At 63.4% G+C, this 25,803-nt stretch overlaps 1 protein-coding gene across 1 annotated transcript in view; it reads right to left on the reverse strand.

Moving 5' to 3' along the window:
* LOC309685767 (filamin-C-like) overlaps positions 1 to 25,803 on the reverse strand; it is a gene marked incomplete at both ends in the record, with an annotated part of 69,244 nt that overhangs the window by 37,786 nt on the left and 5,655 nt on the right. The window contains 14 exons of the mRNA XM_082501492.1: positions 2,456 to 2,718; positions 4,007 to 4,124; positions 5,348 to 5,517; positions 6,854 to 6,944; positions 7,057 to 7,217; positions 8,284 to 8,407; positions 9,017 to 9,160; positions 11,874 to 11,987; positions 14,578 to 14,771; positions 18,117 to 18,253; positions 20,777 to 20,903; positions 21,858 to 21,995; positions 22,719 to 22,919; positions 25,439 to 25,601. Coding sequence (XP_082357618.1) covers positions 2,456 to 2,718; positions 4,007 to 4,124; positions 5,348 to 5,517; positions 6,854 to 6,944; positions 7,057 to 7,217; positions 8,284 to 8,407; positions 9,017 to 9,160; positions 11,874 to 11,987; positions 14,578 to 14,771; positions 18,117 to 18,253; positions 20,777 to 20,903; positions 21,858 to 21,995; positions 22,719 to 22,919; positions 25,439 to 25,601 — 2,145 coding nt within the window. The remainder of the gene's footprint in view (positions 1 to 2,455; positions 2,719 to 4,006; positions 4,125 to 5,347; positions 5,518 to 6,853; positions 6,945 to 7,056; positions 7,218 to 8,283; positions 8,408 to 9,016; positions 9,161 to 11,873; positions 11,988 to 14,577; positions 14,772 to 18,116; positions 18,254 to 20,776; positions 20,904 to 21,857; positions 21,996 to 22,718; positions 22,920 to 25,438; positions 25,602 to 25,803) is intronic.

Below are 25,803 nucleotides of genomic sequence, written 5' to 3' on the forward strand. Positions count from 1 at the left end.
CAGTAAGTGTGTAAGGGAGGAGGAATGAAAGTGGGAAGCGTGCAAGGGCGGATAACACCAAGAGTAAGTGTGTAAGGAGGAAGAATGCCAGTAGGAAGCGTGCGAGGGGGGGAATGGCACCAGTAAGGGTGTGAAGGGGGGGGATGGGAACAGTAAGTGTGTAAGGGGGGGAATGAAGGTGGGAAGTGTGTGAGGGGTGAGAACGGCACCAGTAAGTGTGTAAGGGGGGGGAATGCCGGGAGGAAGGGTGTGAGGGGGAGTGTGGCACCAGTAAGGGTGTGAGGGGGGAGAACACCAACAGTAAGTGTGTAAGGGGGGGGAATGAAGGTGGGAAGTGTGCGAGGGGGGGAACACCAAGAGTAAGTGTGTAAGGAGGAAGAATGCCAGTAGGAAGCGTGCAAGGGGGAGAATGGCACCAGTAAGGGTGTGAAGGGGGGGGATGGGAACAGTAAGTGTGCAAGGGGGGAGGAATGAAGGTGGGAAGTGTGCGAGGAATGAGAACACCAAGAGTAAGTGTGTAAGGGGGGAGAATGCAATTAGGAAGTGTGCGAGGGGGGGAATGGCACCAGTAAGTGTGTAAGGGGGAGAATGAAGGTGGGAAGTGTGCAAGGGGGGGGAACACCAACAGTAAGTGTGTAAGGGGGGGAAATGCCGGGAGGAAGCGTGCAAGGGGGGATTGTGCAATGACACAAGGTGGGGAGTGTGCAGTCACACACATGGGGGCAGCGCGAGTGTGCAAGGACCCACGGTGCGAGTGTGCGGGGCTGCATGAGCCCACAGCGACACACCGGGCAGTGCGACACACAGAGCGAGTGTGCAATGACACACTGGGACAGTGCAACACACATAGTGTGAGTGTGCAATGACACACCGGGACAGTGCGACAAACACACGCAGTGCAAGTGTGCAACGACACACCAGTGCAGTGCGACACACATTGTGTGAGTGTGCAATGACACACCGGGACAGCGTGACACACACAGACAGTGCGAGTGTGCAATGACACACCAGTGCAGTGTTACACACACCGTGTGAGTGTGCAACGACACTCTGGGACAGCGCGACACACACACACAGTGCAAGTGTGCAACGACACACTGGGACAGTGCGACACACACACAGACAATGCGAGTGTGCAACAACACACTGGGACAGTGCGACACACACAGTGTGAGTGTGCAACGACACACTGGGACAGTGCGACACACACACAGACAGTGCGAGTGTGCAATGACACACCAGTGCAGTGCGACACACAACGTGTGAGTGTGCAACGACACACCGGGACAGTGCGACACACACACAGACAGTGTGAGTGTGCGATGACACACCAGTGCAGTGTGACACACACAGTGTGACACACTGGGACAGCGTGACACACACACAGACGGTGCAATTGTGCAAGGACACAGTGGGGCAGTGACACAGTGGGGCAGTGCAACACACACCGTGTGAGTGTGCAACAACACACCGGGACAGCACAACACACACAGTGTGAGTGTGCAATGACACACCGGGACAGTGTGACACACACACAGACAGTGCGAGTGTGCAATGACACACCAGTGCAGTGCGACACACACCGTGTGAGTGTGCAACAACACACCGGGACAGTGCAACACACACAGACAGTGCAAGTGTGCAATGACACACCAGTGCAGTGTTACACACACCGTGTGAGTGTGCAACGACACACTGGGGCAGTGCGACACACACACAGACAGTGCGAGTGTGCGACGACACACCAGTGCAGTGCGACACACACAGTATGAGTGTGCAACAACACACTGGGACAGTGCGACACACACACAGACAGTGTGATTGTGCAAGGACACACCGCAGCAGTGCAACACACACCGTGTGAGTGTGCAATGACACACTGGGACAGTGTGACACACACACAGACAGTGCGAGTGTGCAAGGACACACCAGTGCAGTGCGACACACACCGTGTGAGTGTGTGACGACACACTGGGACAGCGCGACACACACAGTGTGAGTGTGCAATGACACACCGGGACAGTGCGACAAATACACACAGTGCGAGTGTGCAATGACACACCAGTGCAGTGCGACACACACCATGTGAGTGTGCAATGACACACCGGGGCAGTGCGACAAACACACACAGTGTGAGTGTGCAATGACACACCAGTGCAGTGCGACACACACCGTGTGAGTGTGCAACAACACACTGGGACAGCACAACACACACACAGACACACTGGGACAGCGTGACACACACACAGACAGTGCGAGTGTGCAACGACACACCAGTGCAGTGCGACACACACAGTGTGACACACCAGTGCAGTGCGACACACTCCCCACAGTGTGATTGTGCGACGACACACCGGCACAGCGCGACCCCCCCCGCCGTGCGCAGCCACACCCCCCCCCCCCCTTTGCACACGCGTGTGCCCCGCAGCAGGGGGGGAGGGGGGGGGGGGGTCACCTTGGCGGGGTCGGGGGGCAGCAGCGCCTCCAGCGGGAAGGGGCTGCCGGGGACGGGGTGGCCGTCGTAGGTGACATCCACGCGGTAGTGGCCCTCCTCGGGGGGGGTGAAGGAGACGGGGCGGGGGGCGGCGGGGGGGGCGGGGGGGAGGTGACAGGGGAGGGGGCGGCGGTTGGGCCCCGTCACCGTCACCTCCAGCCGCCCCTCCCCCCCCGCCCCCTGCGTGGCCACCGCGAAGTGCTGCGTCTCTCCCACCGCCGCCTCTGGGGGGGGGGGCGGCGTTAGGGGGGGGGGGGAGGGGGAGGGGGGGTACACACACACACACACACACACACACACACACACACACACACAGCCCTTCTGCCCCGCTATGGGGACAGCCGGTGGGATCGGCTATGGGGGGCGCACCCCATAGACCCCCATAGAGACCCCATAACAGACCCCATAAGGGACCCCATAAGAGACCCTATAGACACCCCATACACACCCCATAGACCCCCATAGAGACCCCACAGAAACCCCACAGAGACCCCATAGAGACCCCATACACACCCCATAGACCCCCATAGAGACCCCATAACGGACCCCATAACAGACCCCATAAGGGACCCCATAAGAGACCCTATAGACACCCCATGGACACCCCATAGACCCCCATAGAGACCCCATAACAGACCCCATAAGGGACCCCATAAGAGACCCTATAGACACCCCATACACACCCCATAGACCCCCATAGAGACCCCATAACAGACCCCATAAGAGACCCTATAGACACCCCATGGACACCCCATGGATGGCGGTCAGGGGGGGTTCTGCCCCATAGAGACCCCATATAGACCCCATAGAGACCCCACAGAGACCCCATACACACCCCATAGAAACCCCATAGAGACCCTACAGAGAGCCCACAGACACCCCATAGAGACCCCATGGATGGGGATCCCGGGGGGTCCCCACCCCATAGAGGCCCCATAGAGAACCATAGACACCCCATAGACACCCCATAGACCCCTTATAGACCCCCCCATAGACACCCCATGGACACCCCATGGACACCCCATGGACAGGAGTCCCGGGGGGGGGTCTCACCCCATAAAGACCCCACAGACACCCCATAAACACCCCATGGATGGGGATCCCGGGGGGGTCCCACCCCATAGAGACCCATAGACACCCCATAGACACCCCATGGACACCCCATGGACAGGAGTCCCGGGGGGGGGTCCCACCCACACCCCATAGAAACCCTGTAGAGACCCCACAGAGACCCCATAGACACCCCATAGACACCCCCCCCGGGCTGCCCCCCCCCTTTGCCCATGGGGACCCCCCCAGGGTGCCCCCCTCCCACCCCAGGGCCCCCCCCCCAAAGGTGCCCCCCCCAGGACCCCTCCCCCCAACCCCAATGGGGTGCCCCCCCCTCCCAAAGGTGCCCCCCCCATCCCCAATGGGGTGTCCCCCCCCCCGGGTGCCCCCCCCCAAAGTGCCCCCCCATCCCCAATGGGGTGCCCCCCCCACCCCAGCCCCCCCCGGGCGCCCCCCGCTCACTGCTGTTGAGGCCGGTGACGGTGACGTTGCCGAGCTGCAGGGGGGGGGCCACGGTGACCGGGAAGGGGCTGCGCGGGATCGGGTCCCCCCCGTAGGTGACAACCACCGAGAGCGGACCCTGCGGGGACACCCCCACACCCGTCACTGGGGGGCACTGGGGGGGGACTGGGGGGCACTGGGGGAGACTGGGGGGCACTGGGGGCACCCGTGGGTGCTGGGGGGGACTGGGGGTACCCACTGGTGGGTGTCCCTATGGGGTGGGGTGTCCCCATGGGAGGATGTCCCCACAGATGGGTGTCCCTATGGGATGGGGTCCCCAGGGGTGGGTGTCCCCAGGGGGTGGGTTGTCCCCAGGGGTAGATGTCCCCAGGGATGGATGTCCCTATGGGTTGGTGCCTCTATGGGACGGAGTGTCCCCATGGGATGGTGTCCCCATGGATGGATGTCCCCAGGGTTAGTTGGGTTGGTCCCATGGGTGGGTGTCCCTATGGGGTGGGGTGTCCCCATGGGAGGATGTCCCCACAGGTGATTGTCCCCATGGGTTGGGTTGTCCCCATGGACGGTTGTCCCCACAGATGGGTGTCCCTATGGGATGGGGTCCCCAGGGGATGGTGTCCCTATGAATGGGTGTCCCTATGGATGGATGTCCCCAGGGGGTGGGTTGTCCCCAGGGGTAGATGTCCCCAGGGATGGACGTCCCTATGGGTTGGTGCCTCTATGGGATGGAGTGTCCCCATGGGATGGTGTCCCCATGGATGGATGTCCCCAGGGGTTGGGTTGGTCCCATGGGTGGGTGTCCCTATGGGGTGGATGTCCCCATGGGTGGATGTCCCTATGGGTTGGTGTCCCTATGGGATGGTGTCCCCATGGGTGGGTGTCCCTATAGACGGATGTCCCCAGGGGTGGGTGTCCCTATGGGTTGGTGCCTCTATGGGATGGAGTGTCCCCATGGATGGATGTCCCCATGGATGGATGTCCCCAGGGGTTGGGTTGTCCCCAGGGGTGGGTGTCCCTATGGGTTGGATGTCCCCATGGGTGGGTGTCCCCATGGATGGATGTCCCTATGAGATGGTGTCTCCATGGGTGGATGTCCCCAGGGGTTGGGTTGTCCCCAGGGGTGGGTGACCCTATGGGTTGGATGTCCCCATGGATGGATGTCCCTATGGGATGGTGTCCCTATAGATGGATGTCCCCATGGATGGATGTCCCCAGGGGTGGGTGTCCCTATGGGATGGAGTGTCCCCATGGGATGGTGTCCCCATGGGATGGTGTCCCCAGGGGTGGATGTCCCCAGGGGTTGGGTTGTCCCCAGGGGTGGGTGTCCCCGCGGGGGGTGGGCACCTGCTGGAGGGGGCAGTAGGTGACGGTGTAGGAGTAGTCGTGGTTGTCGATGAGTTGGAAGTCGCGCACGGCCGGGCCGGGCCCCGCCCCCCCGAACTGCACCTCCAGCGCCGCCTTCCCCGCGCCCTTCGTCTGCACCGTGAAGTGGGTGGGCTTCCCCACCCCCACCCCTGCGCGCCACGTCAGCACCCGCAGCGCCCGCCCGCCGCCCGCCACCGCCCCCCGACCCATGGCGCCCACCACCCCATGGCACCCACAGCACCCACCAACCCACCACCCCATGGCACCCACCAACCCATGGCGCCCACCAACCCATGGCACCCACAGCACCCACCAACCCACAGCACCCACCAACCCATGGCGCCCACCACCCCATGGCGCCCACCACCCCATGGCACCCACCAACCCATGGCACCCACCAACCCATGGCATCCACTGACCCACTGACCTACAGCACCCACCGACCCACCAACCACCACCCACCACCCCATGGCACCCACCAACCCATAGCATCCACAGCACCCACCACCCACCAACTCCATGGCACCCACCAACCCATGGCACCCACAGCACCCACCGACCCACCACCCTATGGCACCCACTGACCCACTGACCTCCAGCACCCAGCACCCACCAACCCATGGCACCCACAGCACCCACCACCCACCAACCACAACCCACTGACCACCAACCACCGACCCACCAACCACCACCCACCACCCCATGGCACCCACCAACCCATGGCACCCACAGCACCCACCAACCCACAGCACCCACCAACCCATGGCACCCACAGCACCCACTGCACCCACCGACCCACAGCACCCACTGACCCACAGCACCCACCAACCACCGACCCACAGCACCCAGCGCCCCAAACCACCCCACAGCACCCATCCCCACAGCACCCTGCCCCATGGTGCCCACACCACCCACCACCAACCCCATGGCACCCATCCCCACAGCACCCTGCCCCACAGCACCCACGGCATCCACCACCAACCCCACCACACCCTGCCCCACAGCACCCACCACCAACCCCATGGCACCCATCCCCAGCCCCATGGCACCCTGCCCCATGGTGCCCATGGCACCCACCACCAACCCCACCACACCCTGCCCCACATCACCCTCCACCAACCCCATGGCACCCATCCCCACAGCACCCTGCCCCATGGTGCCCACGGCACCCACCACCAACCCCACCACACCCTGCCCCACACCACCAACCCCATGCCAGCCCCATGGCACCCTGCCCCACAGCACCCACGGCATCCACCACCAACCCCACCACACCCTGCCCCACAGCACCCACCACCAACCCCATGGAACCCATCCCCAGCCCCATAGCACCCTGCCCCATGGTGCCCACGGCACCCACCACCAACCCCACCACACCCTGCCCCACACCACCCACCGCCAACCCCATGGCACCCATCCCCACAGCACCCACCGCCAGCCCCCCGGCACCCAGCCCCCCAGCCCCCCAGCCCCCCATCTCCTCACCCGTCCGGCTGAGCCCGGGTCCCTCCGCCTTGACCTTGGTGGCATCGTGGGACGGGTCCACCTTGATGCGGAAGGGGCTGCTGGGGATCTCCTGGGGGAGGGGGGAGAGACACGGTGACACGGTGGCACTGACATATGACGTCAGCGGGCAGGGAGGTGACACCCCGGACACCCCCTGTGGGGCAGGAGGGTGGGACGGGCACCTGGTTGGCGAAGAGGACCATGATGGTGTAGAGCCCGGCGCCCGGCGGGGTGTACTTCACCGTGAAGGTGTCATTGTCGTTCTTGATGATGTCAAAGTCGATGTCGGCCTCCAGCGGCCCCACCACGCCTGGGGCGCACTTGATCCCGATGCTCACGTCACCTGTGAGGTGTCCCCAACCGTCAGCCCCGCGTCACCCCGCTCCTCCTCTGGGGTGGCACTCAGAGGGGTTGGGTGGCACCAGGGACGGGGGGTTGGATCGGGGTCGGGGATGGTGGACCAGGAGTGGGAATGATGGACAAGGGATGATGGACCTGGACCAGGACCAGGGATGGTGGACAAGGGATGATGGACCTGGACCAGGGATGGTGGACCAGGACTGGGGATGATGGACTGTGACCAGGAATGATGGACAGTGACCACGACCAGGGATGATGGACCAGGACCAGGGATGGTGGACAAGGGATGATGGACCAGGACCAGGGATGGTGGACAAGGGATGATGGACCAGGACCAGGGATGGTGGACCAGGATGAGGGATGCTGGACTAGGAATGATGGACCGGGACCATTGGACCATGACCAGGGATGATGGAGCAAGGAGGCTGGACCAGGGATGCTGGACCAGGACCACAGCCGGGGAGGATGGACCAGGACCGGGGAGGATGGAGCAAGGATGAGGGATGCTGGAGCAGAGATGATGGACCTGGACCACAACCAGGGAGGATGGACCAGGGATGATGGACCTGGACCTGGACCTGGACCTGGACCAGGGTGATGGACTGAGGATGATGGACTGGGGATGATGGACCTGGACCAGGAATGACGGACCAGGACCAGGGATGATGGACCAGGACCAGGAATGATGGACCGGGACCAGGACCAGGGATGATGGACCAGGACCAGGGATGATGGGCCAGGACCAGGAATGATGGACCTGGACCAGGACCAGGGATGATGGATCAGGACCAGGGCTGATGGGCCAGGACCAGGGCTGATGGGCCAGGACCAGGACCAGGGATGATGGGCCAGGACCAGGAATGATGGACCTGGACCAGGACCAGGGCTGATGGATCAGGACCAGGACCAGGAATGACGGACCATGACCAGGAATGACGGACAGGCCCAGGGATGCTGGACCAGGCCCATGACCAGGGATGCTGCCCATGGGTGCCACGCCCGCTGAGGGGTCCCCGTGGGTGCCGGCTGTCCCCGCGGGGGGTACCCACCCTGCCCGGCCTCGCTGCAGTCGACGGTGAAGTAGGTGGGCTCGTTGGCCTTCAGCCCCGTCTTCTCCACGCCCGGCCCGTAGACCTTCACCCGGCCGGGGTGGCTGCCCTCGCCCACCGTCACCTGCGGGTGCCGGGCTGCCGTGAGCCCCTCCTCGCGCCCGGCACCCATGTGCCACCCACCCCACCCCGCCACCCCCTGCCCCACAGCACCCTTGACTTTCAGCCTGGCACCCCATGGGACTGGCACCCCCATCTCCACCACCCCATGGGACCCCCATGGCCACCACGGCACTCCATAGGTCTGGGACCCCCATCTCTATCACCCCATGGGACCCCTATCCCCATCCCAGCACCCCATAGGTCTGGGACCCCCATCTCCATGCCCAGAACCCCATGGGACCCCCGTGACCACCCCAGCACCCCATAGATCTGAGACCCCCACCTCCATCCCCATCACCCTACGGGCCCCCATCTGCGTGCCCATCATCCCATGGCACCCCATCGCCCCATGGGACCCCCATCTTCATCCCCATCGCCCCATGGGACCCCCATCTCCACCCTGGCACCCCACCCCCTTCCCCAGCACCCATGGGACCTCCATCTCGGTGCCCATCACTCCATGGACCTCTATGACCACCCCAGCCCCCCGTGGGACCCCCATCTCGGTGCCCATCACCCCACGGATCTCCGTGACCACCCCAGCACCCCATGGACCCCCCATGGCACCCACGCGGAAGGGGCTGCGGGGGGTGGTGACACCGCCCCAGGTGACGATGATGGTGTGCTTGATGGCCTTGGTGGGCACGTAGACGCAGTGGTAGGTGCCGTCCCCGTTGTCCTTCACCTTGATGTCGATGGGGAAGCCCTCCGCGTCCTGCGGGCAGCGGGTGGGGGTGAGGGGACCCGCCGGCACCCATCGGCACCCATCGGCACCCATCGGCACCCATTGGTACCCTTCATCACCCAACGGCACCAAATGGTACCCAACAGCACCCAACTGCACCCAACGGTAACCATCACCACCCACTGGCACCCAACGGCACTCGATGGTACCCGATGGTACCCATCATCACCCAAAGGCGCCCAACGGTACCTGTCAGCACCCATTGGCACCCAATGACACCCAGTGGTACCCATCGTTAACCAACGGCGCACAATGGTATCCATCATCACCCAACGGCACCCAATGGTACCCGTTGGCACCCAGTGATACCCATCGGCACCCAACGGTACCCAATGGTGCCCATCATCACCCATTAGCACCCATCGGCACCCAATGGTACTCATCATCACCCACGACACCCAATGGTGCCCATCACCACTCAACGGCACCCAGTGATACCCACCATCACCCATTGTCACCCAGTGATACCCATCAGCACCCAACGGTACCCAATGGTGCCCATCATCATCACCCATTAGCACCCATCGGCACCCAATCATACCCATCATCACGCATTAGCACCCAATGGTGCCCATCACCACTCAACGGCACTCAGTGATCCCATCATCACCCATCGTCACCCAGTGGTATCCATCATCACCCAACGGCACCCAATGGTACCCGTTGGCACCCAGTGATACCCATCGGCACCCAATGGTACCCATCATCAACCATTAGCACCCAATGGTGCCCATCATCACCCACTGACACCCACTGGTACCCATCATCACTCAACGGCACCCAGTGGTACCCATCGTTAACCAACGGCACCCAGTGGTATCCATCATCACCCAACGGCACCCAATGGTACCCGTTGGCACTCAGTGATACCCATCGGCACCCATCGGCACCCAATGGTGCCCATCATCACCCATTAGCACCCATCGGCACCCAATCGTTCCCATCATCACGCATTAGCACCCAATGGTGCCCATCACCACTCAACTGCACCCAGTGATACCCATCATCACCCATTGTCACCCAGTGGTATCCATCATTACCCAACGACACCCAATGGCACCCAATGGTACCCATTGGCACCCAACGCTACCCATAGGCACCCAACGGCATCCAATGGTACCCATCATCACTGAACAGCACCCAATGGCACCCATCATCACTCAATGGCACCCAATGGTACCTGTCACCACCCAAGAGTACCCATCATCACCCAATGGTAACCATCATCACTCAACAGCACCCAATGGTGCCCATCATCACCCATCGGCACCCAATGGCATCCAATGGTACCCATCATGACTCAACAGCACCCAATGGTGCCCATCATCACCTCCTGACACCCAATGATGCCCATCATCACCCACTGGCACCCAATGGTACCCATCGGCACCCAACAGCACCCAATGGTACCTATAATCACTCAAGAGTACCCATCATCACCCAATGGTAACCATTGGCACCCATCATCACCCAGTGGTATCCATCATCACCCAACAGCACCCAAAGGCACCCATTGGCACCTAACGGTACTCATCATCACCCGGTGGTACCCAACGGTGCCCATCATCACCCATCGGCACCCAATGGCATCCAATGGTACCCATCATGACTCAACAGCACTCAATGGTGCCCATCGTCACTCAACAGCACCCAATGGTGCCCATCGTCACCCAACGGCACCCAATGGTACCTGTCATCACCCAACAGCAATCAATGGTGCCCATCATCACCCACTGACACCCAATGATGCCCATCATCACCCATCGGCACCCAACGCACTCAATGGTACCCATCGCCACTCAAGAGCACCCAATGGTACCCATCGGCACCTAACGGTACTCATCATCACCCAGTGGTACCCAATGGTGCCCATCATCACCCATCGGCACCCAACAGCACCCAATGGTACCTATAATCACTCAAGAGTACCCATCATCACCCAATGGTAACCATTGGCACCCATCATCACCCAGTGGTATCCATCATCACCCAACAGCACCCAAAGGCACCCATTGGCACCTAACGGTACTCATCATCACCCAGTGGTACCCAACGGTGCCCATCATCACCCATCGGCACCCAACGCACTCAATGGTACCCATCGCCACTCAAGAGCACCCAATGGTACCCATTGGCACCTAACGGTACTCATCATCACCCAGTGGTACCCAACGGTGCCCATCATCACCCATCGGCACCCAATGGCATCCAATGGTACCCATCATGACTCAACAGCACTCAATGGTGCCCATCGTCACTCAACAGCACCCAATGGTGCCCATCGTCACCCAACGGCACCCAATGGTACCTGTCATCACCCAACAGCAATCAATGGTGCCCATCATCACCCAGTGGTACCCAATGGTGCCCATCATCACCCATCGTCACCCAATGGCACCCAATGGTACCCATCATCACCCAACAGCACTCAATGGTGCCCATCGTCACCGAATGGCACCCAATGGTGCCCATCATTACCCAACAGCACCCAGTGGTGCCCATCGTCACCCACTGACACCCAATGGTGCCCATCAGCACCCAACGGCACCCAATGGTACCCATTGGCACCCAACAGCACCCAACGATGCCCATCGTCACTCAACAGCACCCAATGGTGCCCAACGGCACCCAGCGGTGCCTATCGTCACCCACCGTCACCCATGGTCCCCCCTGGTCACCCTACCTGGGCGTAGAGCTTGAGGGGCCCCTTGCCGGCGCCGCGGGTGTCGATGGTGAACTCGGCCGGGCGGTCCACGATGCAGCCGGTGGGCTCCAGCCCCGGCCCGAAGGCCTTCACCTATGGGGGGCGGGGCGGGGGGGTGGGGTGGGCAGTTGGGGGTCAGGGCTGTGCCGGCACCCCCAGCACCCATGGAGGGGGTGTGGGGGTGCCAAGATGGGGGGGTGGCACCCATGGGTGCAGGGGGCGGCCAAGCAGGGTGAGGTGCCCATGGGCACAGAGGGTGCCAGCAAGGTCTGTGGGGTGCTATGGGGCGCTATGGGGTGCAGCGGGGTGCTATGGGGTGCTATGGGGCGCTATGGGGTGCAGCGGGGTGCTATGGGGTGCTATGGGGTGCAGTGGGCTGCAATAGCATGCAATGGGGTGCTGTGGGGTGCAATGGGGGACTATGGGGCACAGCAGAGTGCAATAGGGCGCTATGGGGTGCAGTAGGCCGCAATGGGGTGCTATGGGGTGCAGAGGGCTGCAGTAGTGTGCATTGGGGTGCTATGGGGTGCTATGGGGTGCAATAGGGTGCTATGGGGTGCTACGGGGTGCTATGGGGCACAGTGGGGCACAGTGGGGTGCAATGGGGTGCAATGGTGTACTACGGGGTGCAATAGGGTGCTATGGGGCGCTACGGGGTCCTATGGGGCACAGTGGGATGCAATAGGGTGCAATGGTGTACTATGGGGGACAGCAGGGTGCTATGGGGTGCTATGGGGTGCTATGGGGCACAGTGGGGTGCAATGAGGTGCAATGGGGTACTATGGGGCACAGCAGGGTGCTATGGGGTGCAATAGGGTGCTATGGGGTGCTACGGGGTGCTATGGGGCACAGTAGGGCACAGTGGGGCGCAGTGGGGTGCAATGGGGTGCAATGGTGTGCAATGGTGTACTATGGGGGGCAGCAGGGTGCTATGGGGTGCAATAGGGCGCTATGGGGTGTAATAGGGTGCTATGGGGCGCTATGGGGTGCTATGGGGCACAGTGGGGTGCAATGGGGTGCAATGGGGTACTACGGGGCGCAGCAGGGTGCTATGGGGTGCAATAGGGTGCTATGGGGTGCTATGGGGCACAGTGGGATGCAATAGGGTGCAATGGTGTACTATGGGGGACAGTGCTATGGGTGCTATGGGGTGCAATAGGGCGCTATGGGGTGTAATAGGGTGCTATGGGGCGCTATGGGGTGCTATGGGGCACAGTGGGGCACAGTGGGGTGCAGTGGGGTGCAGTGGGGTACTATAGGGTGCTATGGCGTGCAATAGGGCGCTATGGGGTGCTATGGGGTGTAATAGGGTGCTATGGGGCACAGTGGGGTGCAATGGGGTGCAATGGGGTTCTATGGGGCGCTATGGGGTGCTATGGGGTGCAATAGGGTGCTATGGGGTGCTACAGGGTGCTATGGGGCACAGTGGGGCACAGTGGGGTGCAATGGGGTGCAATGGTGTACTACGGGGCGCAGCAGGGTGCTATGGGGTTCTATGGGGCGCTATGGGGCGCTATGGGGTGCTATGGGGCACAGTGGGGTGCAATGGGGTGCAATGGGGTACTATGGGGCGCAGCAGGGTGCTATGGGGTTCTATGGGGCGCTATGGGTCGCTATGGGGCGCTATGGGGTGTAATAGGGTGCTATGGGGCGCTATGGGGTGCTATGGGGCACAGTGGGACACAGTGGGGTGCAATGGGGTGCAATGGGGTACTACGGGGTGCAGCAGGGTGCTATGGGGTTCTATGGGGTGCTATGGGGCACAGTGGGGTGCAATGGGGTACTACGGGGCGCAGCAGGGTGCTATGGGGTGCTATGGGGTGCAATAGGGCGCTATGGGGTGTAATAGGGTGCTATGGGGCGCTATGGGGTGCTATGGGGCACAGTGGGGCACAGTGGGGTGCAATGGGGTGCAATGGTGTACTACGGGGTGCAGCAGGATGCTATGGGGTTCTATGGGGTGCTATGGGGCACAGTGGGATGCAATAGGGTGCAATGGTGTACTATGGGGGACAGCAGGGTGCTATGGGGTGCTATGGGGTGCTATGGGGCACAGTGGGGTGCAATGAGGTGCAATGGGGTACTATGGGGCACAGCAGGGTGCTATGGGGTGCAATAGGGTGCTATGGGGTGCTACGGGGTGCTATGGGGCACAGTAGGGCACAGTGGGGCGCAGTGGGGTGCAATGGGGTGCAATGGTGTGCAATGGTGTACTATGGGGGGCAGCAGGGTGCTATGGGGTGCAATAGGGCGCTATGGGGTGTAATAGGGTGCTATGGGGCGCTATGGGGTGCTATGGGGCACAGTGGGGTGCAATGGGGTGCAATGGGGTACTATGGGGCGCAGCAGGGTGCTACGGGGTGCTATGGGGCGCTATGGGGTGCTATGGGGTGCTATGGGGCACAGTGGGGAACAGTGGGGTGCAATGGGGTGCAATGGGGTACTACGGGGCGCAGCAGGGTGCTATGGGGTGCTATGGGGCACAGTGGGGTTCTATGGGGTGCAATGGGGTGCAATGGGGTACTACGGGGCGCAGCAGGGTGCTATGGGGTGCTATGGGGCACAGTGGGGTTCTATGGGGTGCAATGGGGTGCAATGGGGTACTATGGGGCGCAGCGGGATGCTATGGGGTTCTATGGGGCGCTATGGGGTTCTATGGGGCGCTCTGGGGCGCAGCGCTGACCTTGTCGGGCCAGGAGTGGCCGGGGTTGGGCAGGATGTGGGCGATGAAGGGACTGTCCTTGATGTCCTCGTCGTCGCACACCACGTGCACGGCGTAGTCCCCCGCCTCCGCGGGCCAGTACCGCACGTCGCACGAGCCGTCCCCCCGGTCGTCACACTCGATCTTGGCCTGCGACGGGCCCTCGATGGAGAACCCTGCCGGCGGGGACAGCGGCGCCGCGTCACCCAAGGTGGGGCCACCCCACCTCTCCGTGTCCCCATGGTGGTGACCTCCCAGTCCCCGTCTCCATCGGTGTCCCACAGCCTGGCCCCGTGTCCCCCAAGGTGGTGGCACCCATGTCTCCGTGTCACCATGGTGGTGATCTCCCAGTCCCCGTCTCCATCGGTGTCCCGCAGTCTGTCCCCGTGTCCCCCAAGGTGGTGGCACCCATGTCTCTGTGTCACCATGGTGGTGACCTCCCAGTCTCTATCTCCATCGGTGTCCCTCAGCCTGGCCCCGTGTCCCCAGGGTGGTGGCACCTCATGTCCCCATGGTGGTGACCACCCAGTCCCTGTCTCCATCAGTGTCCCTCAGTCTGTCCCCATGTCCCCAGGGTGGTGGCACCTCATGTCCCCATGGTGGTGACCCCCCCCAGGCCCTATCTCTACCAAGGTGTCCCTCAGCCTGGCCCCACGTCCCCAGGGTGGTGACACCCCCCAGTCCCTGTCTCTATCAAGATGTCCAACGTGTCCCCAGGGCGGTGTCATCCAATGTCCCCACGGTGGTGACTCCCCAGTCCCTATCTCCATCAAGGTGGCCCTCAGCCTGTCCCCATGTCCCCGTGGTGGTGCCACTCACTATGTCTCCCTGTCTCCGTTGTGGTCACCCCCAGTCTGTCCCCATCTTCACCCCCCCCACTCCATGCCCACGTCACCACCACAGTGACACCCGACATGTCCCCACCCCGACGCCCCCCACTCCATGGCCGTGTTCCCATCATGGTGCCCTCTATGCCCCTGTCCCCACCACAGTGCCACCCACGATGTCCCCACATCCCCACCCCAGTCCCCTCCCCCCCCCCATGCTCACGTCCCCACCACAGTGCCACCCATGATGTCCCCACCACGGTGCCCTCTACTCTCTGCCCCTGTCCCCACCACGGTGACACCCACTATGTCCCCACGGCCCCACCCTGATACCTCCCCCTCCATGCTCACGTCCCCACCACGGTGACCCCCAGTCTGTCCCCACCACGGTGACCCCCACTCCATCCCCACCTCCCCACCACGGTGACTCCTAACCCGTCCCCACGTCCCCACCACGTCCCCGCCCCACACCCCTGTCCCTGGGCGTCCCCCACGATGCCCCCCATGGGTCCCCCCACCGGTGGTAACCCCCATCATGGGTCTCCCCCACCCATGAGTTCCCTCCACCCATGGGTGCCCCCCACCCGTAGGTCCCCCCACCATGGGTCCTCCATCCATGATTCCCCCAACCCATGGGTTCCTCCACCCTTGGACCTCCCCATGACTTCCCTTCACCCATGGATGCCCCATGCCCGTGGGTCCCCCCACCTATGGGTGCCCTCCACCCACGGGTCCCCATCACCCATAGGTCCCCCCACCATGAGTCCTCCATCCATGATTCCCCCAACCCACGAGTTCCCTCCACCCATGGGTGCCCCCATCCACCATCCACCCATGGGTCCTCCATCCATGATCACCCCACCCATGGCTGCCCCCACCATGGGTCCCCCCCACCCGTAGGTCCCCCCACCATGGGTCCTCCATCCATGATTCTCCCAACCCACGAGTTCCCTCCACCCATGGGGCCCCCCATCCACCATCCACCCATGGGTCCTCCATCCATGATCACCCCACCCATGGCTGCCCCCACCATATGTCTCCCCACCAACGGATGCCCCACCATGAGTCCTCCATCCATGATTCCCCCAACCCACGAGTTCCATCCACCCATGGGTCCTCCATCCATGATCACCCCACCCATGGCTGCCCCCACCATGGGTCCCCCACCCATGGGTCCCCCCCACCCATAGGTCCCCCCACCATGAGTGCTCCATCCATGGTTCCCCCAACCCACAAGTTCCCTTCACCCATGGGTCCCCCTATCCACAACCCACCCATGGATTCCCCCACCCATGATCACCCCACCCATGGCTGCCCCCACCATGGGTCCCCCCCACCCGTAGGTCCCCCCACCATGGGTCCTCCATCCATGATTCCCCCAACCCACGAGTTCCCTCCACCCATGGGGCCCCCCATCCACCATCCACCCATGGGTCCTCCACCCATGGGTCCCCCACCCATGGCTGCCCCCACCATGGGTCCCCCACCCATGGGTGCCCCACCATGAGTCCTCCATCCATGATTCTCCCAACCCACGAGTTCCCTCCACCCATGGGTCCCCCCATCCACAATCCACCCATGGGTTCCCCCACCCATGGGTCCCCCACCCATGGATTCCCCCACCCATGATCACCCCACCCATGATCACCCCACCCATGGCTGCCCCCACCATGCGTCTCCCCACCAACGGATGCCCCACCATGAGTCCTCCATCCATGATTCCCCCAACCCACGAGTCCCACCCATGGGTGCCCCCATCTACAATCCACCCATGGGTTCCCCCACCCATGGGTTCCCGCCACCCATAGGTGTCCCACCCATGGATCCCCCACCCATGGATTCCCCCACCCATGATCACCCCACCCATGGCTGCCCCCACCATGCGTCTCCCCACCCATGGGTGCCCCACCATGAGTCCTCCATCCATGATTCTCCCAACCTACGAGTTCCCTCCACCCATGGGTCCCCCCATCCACAATCCACCCATGGGTTCCCTCCACCCATGGGTCCCCCACCCATGGATCCCCCACCCATGGGTCCCCCCCACCCATAGGTCCCCCCACCATGAGTGCTCCATCCATGGTTCCCCCAACCCACAAGTTCCCTTCACCCATGGGTCCCCCTATCCACAACCCACCCATGGATTCCCCCACCCATGATCACCCCACCCATGGCTGCCCCCACCATGGGTCCCCCCCACCCGTAGGTCCCCCCACCATGAGTCCTCCATCCATGATTCTCCCAACCCACGAGTTCCCTCCACCCATGGGTGCCCCCATCCACCATCCACCCATGGGTTCCCCCACCCATGGGTTCCCTCACCCATGGATTCCCCCACCCATGGCTGCCCCCACCATGCGTCTCCCCACCAACGGGTGCCCCACCACGAGTCCTCCATCCATGATTCCCCCAACCCACGAGTTCCCTCCACCCATGGGTGCCCCCATCCACCATCCACCTATGGGTTCCCTCCACCCATGGGTCCCCCACCCATGGATTCCCCCACCCATGGTCACCCCACCCATGGTCACCCCACCATGCGTCTCCCCACCAACGGGTGCCCCACCACGAGTCCTCCATCCATGATTCCCCCAACCCACGAGTCCCACCCATGGGTGCCCCCATCCACCATCCCCCCATGGGTCCCCCCACCCATGGGTGTCCCCCCCCGCCCCCGCGGGTGCCCCCGCTCACCCAGGGTGCCCACTTCGGTGCCGATGGCCTCCACCACGAAGTCGGCGGAGCTGCCCACCACGCCGCCCTCCAGCCCCGGCCCCCACGCGCGCACCTTCTGGCTGCCGGCCGCCCCCGCCACCTGCACCTCGAAGGGGCTGCGCACACCGCCACGGCCCTCAGCGGCGCCCTCGCACGCCCCTCGCACGCCCCTCGCACGCCCCCACCGCACCACCACCCTGACCCATGGCATGACCCATGGCATGACCCATCGCACCTATTGCGCACCCCCGGGCACCCTCGGCATGTCTCGCCTGACCCCTTGCACACTCCTCGCACACCCCTCGCACACCCCTCGCACACCCCTCGCACACCTCCACCACCCACTCATGGCATGACCCACCTCATGACCCATCGCACCTATTGCACACCCGCAGACACCCTCTGCATGTCTCGCCTGACCCCTTGCACACCCCTCGCATGCTTTGCACACTCCTCGCACACCCCTTGCACACCCCTCACACGCTCATTGCACACCCCAACACACGACCACCCTGACCCATGGCATGACCCATCACATGACCCATCACACCTATTGCACACCCGCAGACACCCTCTGCATGTCTCGCCTGACCCCTTGCACACCCCTCGCACACCCCTCGCACACCCCTCGCACACTCATGGCATGACCCACCTCATGACCCATCGCACCTATTGCACACCCCCGGGCACCCTTGGCATGTCTCGCCTGACCCCTTGCACACTCCTCGCATGCTTTGCACACTCCTTGCACGCCACTTGCACACCCCTCACACGCTCATTGCACACCCCAACACACAACCACCCTGACCCATGGCATGACCCATCACATGACCCATCACACCTATTGCACACCCGCAGACACCCTCTGCATGTCTCGCCTGACCCCTTGCACACTCCTCGCACACCCCTCACACACCCATTGCACACCCATCGCACACCCATGGCATGACCCACCTCATGACCCATCGCACTTATTGCGCACCCACAGACACCCTCTGCATGTCTCGTGCAACTCCTCGCACACCCCTGGCACACCCGTTGCACACCCCTCACACACGCATCACACGCCCCCACCGCACGACCGTCCTGACCCATGGCATGACCCATCGCACCTGTTGCACACCCCCAGACACCCTCTGCATGTCTCCTGTGACCCCTTGCACACCCACCACACGCACATCACACCTATTGCACACCCCTCGGACCCCCTTCATGTGTCTCACATGCACTCTTGTGCGCTCCTTGCACGCCATGCACACCCCTTGCACACCCCTTGCGTACCACACTGGCCCCTTGCACACCCTCTGTGTGCCACACCCCCCCACGCACACACACTCCTTGCACACCATGCGCACTCCACGCACGCCCCTCGCACCTATCGCACACCCCTTGCACACCCTCCGCATGCCTTGCACACTCCTTGCACATTACATACTCCTTGCACGCCCTTCCAACAGACTCTAGGCGCTTTGCACGCCCCCTTGCACACCGTACACACCTATTGCACACCCCTCTGACCCCCTTCACGTGTCTCACAAGCACTCTTGTGCGCTCCTTGCACGCCTCACACACCCCTTGCACGCCCCTTGCGTACCACACTGGCCCCTTGCACACCCTTCACGTGCCTCACACCCCCCCTCGCACACTCCTTGCACACCACTCACACCTATTGCACACCTCTTGCACGCCCTCCACATGCCTTGCACACTACATACACCCTCCATGCGCCTTGCACACCACGCACACCCCTTGCACGCCCCTTGTGTACCACCCTGGCCCCTTGCACACCCTCCATGTGCCTTGCACACTACATACACCCTCCATGCTCCTTGCACACCCTTCGTACACCCTCCACGTGCCTTGCACACCCCCTTGCACACCGCACACCCCCTTGCACGCCCACCACGCTCCTCGCATGTTACTTGCACGCCCCTCACGTGCACGGCCCCCCCCCCCTTGCACCCCCTCCGCGTGCCTTGCACGCCCCTCCCTTCACCCCCCCATGCACACCCCTTGCACACCCCCACCCCCGGGAGACCCCCACCCACGCCTGCACCCAGACCCCCCCCCGGGGTGGGGGAGTCCCATGGGGGGGGGGTGTCCTATGGGGGGGGTCCCATGGGGGGGTGGGGGTCCCATGGGTGGTGGGGGGGTGGTCTCATGGGTGGGAGGGGTCCCATGGGTGGGGGAGGGGGTGTCCCATGGGCGGGTGGTGGGTGTCCCATGGGTGGGGGATGTCCCATGGGTGGTGGTGGGGGTGCCCCATGGGTGGTGGAGGTCCCATGGGTGGTGGTGGTGGTGGTGTCCCATGGATGGTGGAGGGGGTGTCCTACGTGTGGGAGGGGTCCCATGGGTGGGTGGTGGAGGTCCCATGGGTGGGTGGTGGAGGGGGTGTCCCATGGGTGGGTGGTGGAGGTCCCATGGGTGGGGGATGTCCCATGGGTGGTGGGGGTGGTGTCCCATGGATGGTGGAAGGGGTGTCCTACGGGTGGGAGGGATCCCATGGGTGGGTGGTGGAGGGGGTCTCCCATGGGCGGGTGGTGGAGGTCCCATGGGTGGGGGAGGGGGTGTCCCATGGGTGGTGGTGGAGGTCCCATGGGTGGGGGGGGGTGTCCCATGGGCGGGGGGTGTCAGCTGACCTGCGGGGGATGGCGTAGCCGCCCCAGGTGATGGCCACCTGGTACTTGCCGGGCACCGTGGGGCGGTACTCGCACTCGTAGACGCCGTCACCCGCGTCCCGCACCGTCACCGGCTCCTCCGTCCCCTCTGCCAAAAGGGGGGAAGCTGTCAGGTGGGGCACCCCCCAAACATGCACACACAGCCCCCCCCATGGTGTCCCCCAACCATACAACCCCCCATTGGCACCTCCATGGTGCCCCTCAACCCTACAACCCCCATGGTGGCCCTCAACCACACAGCCCCCCATGGACAACCCCCACCGTGGGCACCCCCTATGGACACCCCCCCAACCATGAACCCACCCCACGGTGCCCCCCAACCATACAGCCCCCATGGGCACCTCCACAGTGCCCCCCAATAGTGTACATCCCTCTATGGACAACCTCATGGTGGCCCCCAACGCTACAACCCCCCATAGACACCTCCCATGGACACCCCCAACCATGCACCCCACCCTGGACACCCCCTATGGACACCCCCCCAACCATGAACCCACCCCATGGTGCCCCCCAACCGTACAGCCCCCATGGGCACCCCCCATGGTGCCCCCCAATCATATACATCCCTCCATGGACAACCCCATGGTGGCCCCCAACGCTACAACCCCCCAGGGACACCCTCCAACCATGCACCCCACCCTGGACACCCCCTATGGACACCCCCCCAACCATGAACCCACCCCATGGTGCCCCCCAACCGTACAAACATCAAGGGCACCTCCATGGTGCCCCCCAATCATATACATCCCTCCATGGACAACCCCATGGTGGCCTTCAACCCTACACCCCCCCAGGGACACCTCCCATGGACACCCCACAATCACGCACCCCACCCTGGGCACCCCCCACGGACCCCCACCTCCCAACCATGTACCCACCCCATGGTGCCCCCCAACCATACAACCTCCATGGCCAACCCCATGGTGCTCCTCAACCCTACAACCGTCATGAACACCCTCAACCACCACGAACCCCTCCAGGGGTGCCCCCCAAGCGTGCGCCCCCTCCCACCCACCCTTGCCCCCCACCCTTGCACACTCACTGGGCCCCTTGAGGAGCACCCGCAGGTCCCCGGTGCCAGCGCCCTTGGTCAGCACCTTGAAGTCGGCCACCTCCTGCACCCGCACGCCCTTGGGCTGCAGCCCCCGGCCGGTGGCCCGGCACGCCGAGGGGGTGCACGCTGCCGGCACGGTGACACCCTCAGCACCCAGTGCCACCACCACCACCCCCCCCCCCCGTGGGTGCTGGGGGGCGCCGGGTGGGGGGGCCCAGGGACGGGGATTATGGGCACCACTGGGGACGTGGAGGTGGGACATGGGGTCCCCGGGGGTGTGAGGGACCCATGGGGACACCCGGGGGGTGGAGGGGTGGCTAAGGGACCCATGGGGACACCTTGGGGATAGAGGGGTGCTACGGGGACAGCCTGGGGACAGATGGGTGCCATGGGGTCTCCAGGGGCGTAAGGGGGCTATGGGACATCCTGGGGACAGATGGGTGCAGTGGGGACACCCTGGGGACAGAGGGGTGCCAGGGGGACATCCTGAGGACATGAGGGACCCATGGAGACACCCTGGGGACAGAGGGGTGCTATGGGGACACCCTGGGGAGGGAGGGGTGCCATGGGGACACCCCGGGGCATGAGAGACCCATGGGGACACCCTGGGACATAAGGGACGCATGGGGACACTTTGGGGACAGAGGGGTGCCATGGGGACACCCTGGGGACATAAGAGATGCTTTGGGGACACTGCAGGCACAGAGGTGCCATGGGACAACCCTTAGGGCCATGGAAGCCACAGGGGTGCCGTGGGGCCACCGTGGGCACCCATGGGTGCCACGGGGCCACCAGCAGAATTGAGGGGTGCCAGGGGGACATGGCGGGGACCCCCGGGGCAGGTCTCACCTTCAGCCACGTTGACGGTGAAGGGACTCTTGGGGATCTGGGCGCCGGCGTAGGTGACACAGATGGTGTGTGGCCCCTCCAGGACGGGCCGGTAGGTGCAGCGGTAGATGTTGTCCCCTTTGTCCTCCAGCATCACCTCCACCGTGTCCCTCCGGCCCTGGGGGTCCACGATCACCACCCCCACGTCGCCCTGGCCGGCCCCTGCCACCACGAGAACACGGGCTCAGTGCCACCAGGCCATGCCATGGCCGTGCCACAGCCGTGCCACCACAAAGACATGGTCCCAATACCACCAGGCCATGCCATGGCCATGCCATGGCCGTGCCACCACGAAGACATGGTCCCAGTGCCACCCAGTCATGCCATGGCCATGCCACCACGAAGACATGGTCCCAGTGCCACCAGGCCATGCCATGGCCATGCCACGGCCGTGCCACCACGAAGACAGGGTCCCAATGCCACCAGGCCATGCCATGGCCATGTCACCATGAAGACATGGTCCCAATGCCACCAGGCCATGCCACCGTGAAGACATGGTCCCAGTGCCACGAAGTCATGCCATGGCCATGCCACAGTCATGCCACCACGAAGACATAGTCCCAGTGCCACCAGGACATGCCATGGCCATGCCACGGCCGTGCCACCACGAAGACAGAGTCCCAGTGCCACCAGGCCATGCCACCATGAAGACATGGTCGCAGTGCCACCAGGCCATGCCATGGCCATGCCACGGCCATGTCACCACAAAGACATGGTCCCAGTGCCACCCAGTCATGCCACGGCCATGCCACCATGAAGACATGGACCAGTGCCACGCAGTCATGCCATGGCCATGCCACCGGAAGGACACGGCCCCAAAGCCACCAGGACTTGCCATGGCCATGCCACCAGGAGGACGTGGCCCCAGACCACAAGGCCATGCCATGGCTATGCCACAGCTATGCCACACCTCAGTGTCCCCTGGCCACATCACGGTAAGGACATGACCCGGTGCCACCTGGCCATGCCATGGCCATGCCACGGCCGTGCCACCACGAAGACAGGGTCCCAATGCCACCAGGCCATGCCATGGCCATGTCACCATGAAGACATGGTCCCAATGCCACCAGGTCATGCCACCACGAAGACATGGTCCCAGTGCCACCAGGACATGCCATGGCCATGCCATGGCCGTGCCACCACGAAGACAGGGTCCCAATGCCACCCAGTCATGCCATAGCCATGCCACCACGAAGACATGGTCCCAGTGCCACCAGGCCATGCCATGGCCATGCCACGGCCATGCCACCTCAAAGACATGGTCCCAGTGCCACCCAGTCATGCCACGGCCATGCCACCACAAAGACATGGTCCCAGTGCCACCCAGTCATGCCACGGCCATGTCACCACAAAGACATGGTCCCAGTGCCATGCAGTCATGCCATGGCCATGCCACCGGAAGGACACGGCCCCAAAGCCACCAGGACTTGCCATGGCCATGCCACCAGGAGGACGTGGCCCCAGACCACAAGGCCATGCCATGGCTATGCCACAGCTATGCCACACCTCAGTGTCCCCTGGCCACATCACGGTAAGGACATGACCCGGTGCCACCAGGCCATGACACAGTGGGGACCACCCAGCCCAGCCATGGCAAGGACACGGGCTCGGTGCCATCTGGCCACATCATTGCTGGGCCACCACAAGGACGTGATGTCAGTGCCACCTGGCCATGCCGCCATGAGGACGTGGCCCCAGAGCCATCAGGCCACCCCATGGCCATGCCGTGAGGAGGACACAGTCTCAGTGCCACCCAGCCATGCCGTGGCCATGTCATCATGAGGAAGTGTCCCCAGAGCCAGCAGGCCGTGCCATGGCTATGCCACCATGAGAACATGGCCCCAGAGCCGTCAGGCCACCCCATGGCCACGCAACCATGAAGACATGCCCCCAGTGCCACCCAGCACCACCACAGCCGTGCCACACCTCAGTGTCCCCTGGCCATGTCACGGCAAGGACACTACTTCAGTGTCACCAGGCCATGACATGCTGAAGACCACCCAGCCCAGCCATGGGAAGGACATCGGCTCAGTGCCATCCGGCCATGTCATTGCTGTGCCATCACAAGGACACGATGTCAGTGCCACCAGGCCATGCCACGGCCATGCCACCATGAGAAAATGGCACCAAAGCCATCAGGCCACCCCATGGCCATGCCACCAGGAGGACACAGTCTCAGTGCCACCAGACCATGCCATGGCCGTGCCACCAGGAGGACACAGGCCCAGAGCCACAAGGCCATGCCATGGCCATGCCACCATGAGCACATGGCACCAGACCCATCAGGCCACCCCATGGCCATGCCACCAGGAGGACACAGTGCCACCAGACCATGCCATGGCCGTGCCACCAGGAGGACACAGGCCCAGAGCCACAAGGCCATGCCATGGCCATGCCACCATGAGCACATGGCACCAGACCCATCAGGCCACCCCATGGCCATGCCACCAGGAGGACATAGTCTCAGTGCCACCAGAGCATGCCATGGCCGTGCCACCAGGAGGACACAGACCCAGAGCCTCCTGGCCACACCATGGCAATGCCACCGTGAGGACATGCCCTCAATGCCACCCGGCACCACCACGACCATGCCACACCTCAGCATCACGGGGCCACACCATGTCCCCACACCTCCCCGGAGCAGTGACCCGTCCCCAGGCGTGGTGGCCACCAGAGCCCACCTGCGGTGTAGATGTCGAAGTAGGTGGGCTTGTTGGCCACGTTGCCGATGGGCTCCAGGCCGGGGCCACGCGCTGTCACCTTGCTGGCGTCCCCCTGGGCCATGCCCACGTTGACGCCGAAGGGGCTCTTGTCGATGTTCTGCCCCGCAAAGAGCACCGTCACCTGCAGGACAGCAGAGGAGTCAGGGGTGGCCACGTCCCCCACCGCCACCCAGCACCTCGGTGACCTAGCCAAGCCGTGGCAAGGACAGGGGTTCAGTGCCACCTGGTCATGCCATGGCCACGCCATCATGAGGACATGGCTTAAGTGCCACCATGGCCATGCCACCATGAGGCCATAGCACCAGAGCCACCAGCCCATACCA

Source organism: Vanellus vanellus (genome assembly GCF_965231255.1).
Source record: "Vanellus vanellus genome assembly, contig: HAP1_SCAFFOLD_904, whole genome shotgun sequence".
Taxonomy (NCBI): domain Eukaryota; kingdom Metazoa; phylum Chordata; class Aves; order Charadriiformes; family Charadriidae; genus Vanellus; species Vanellus vanellus.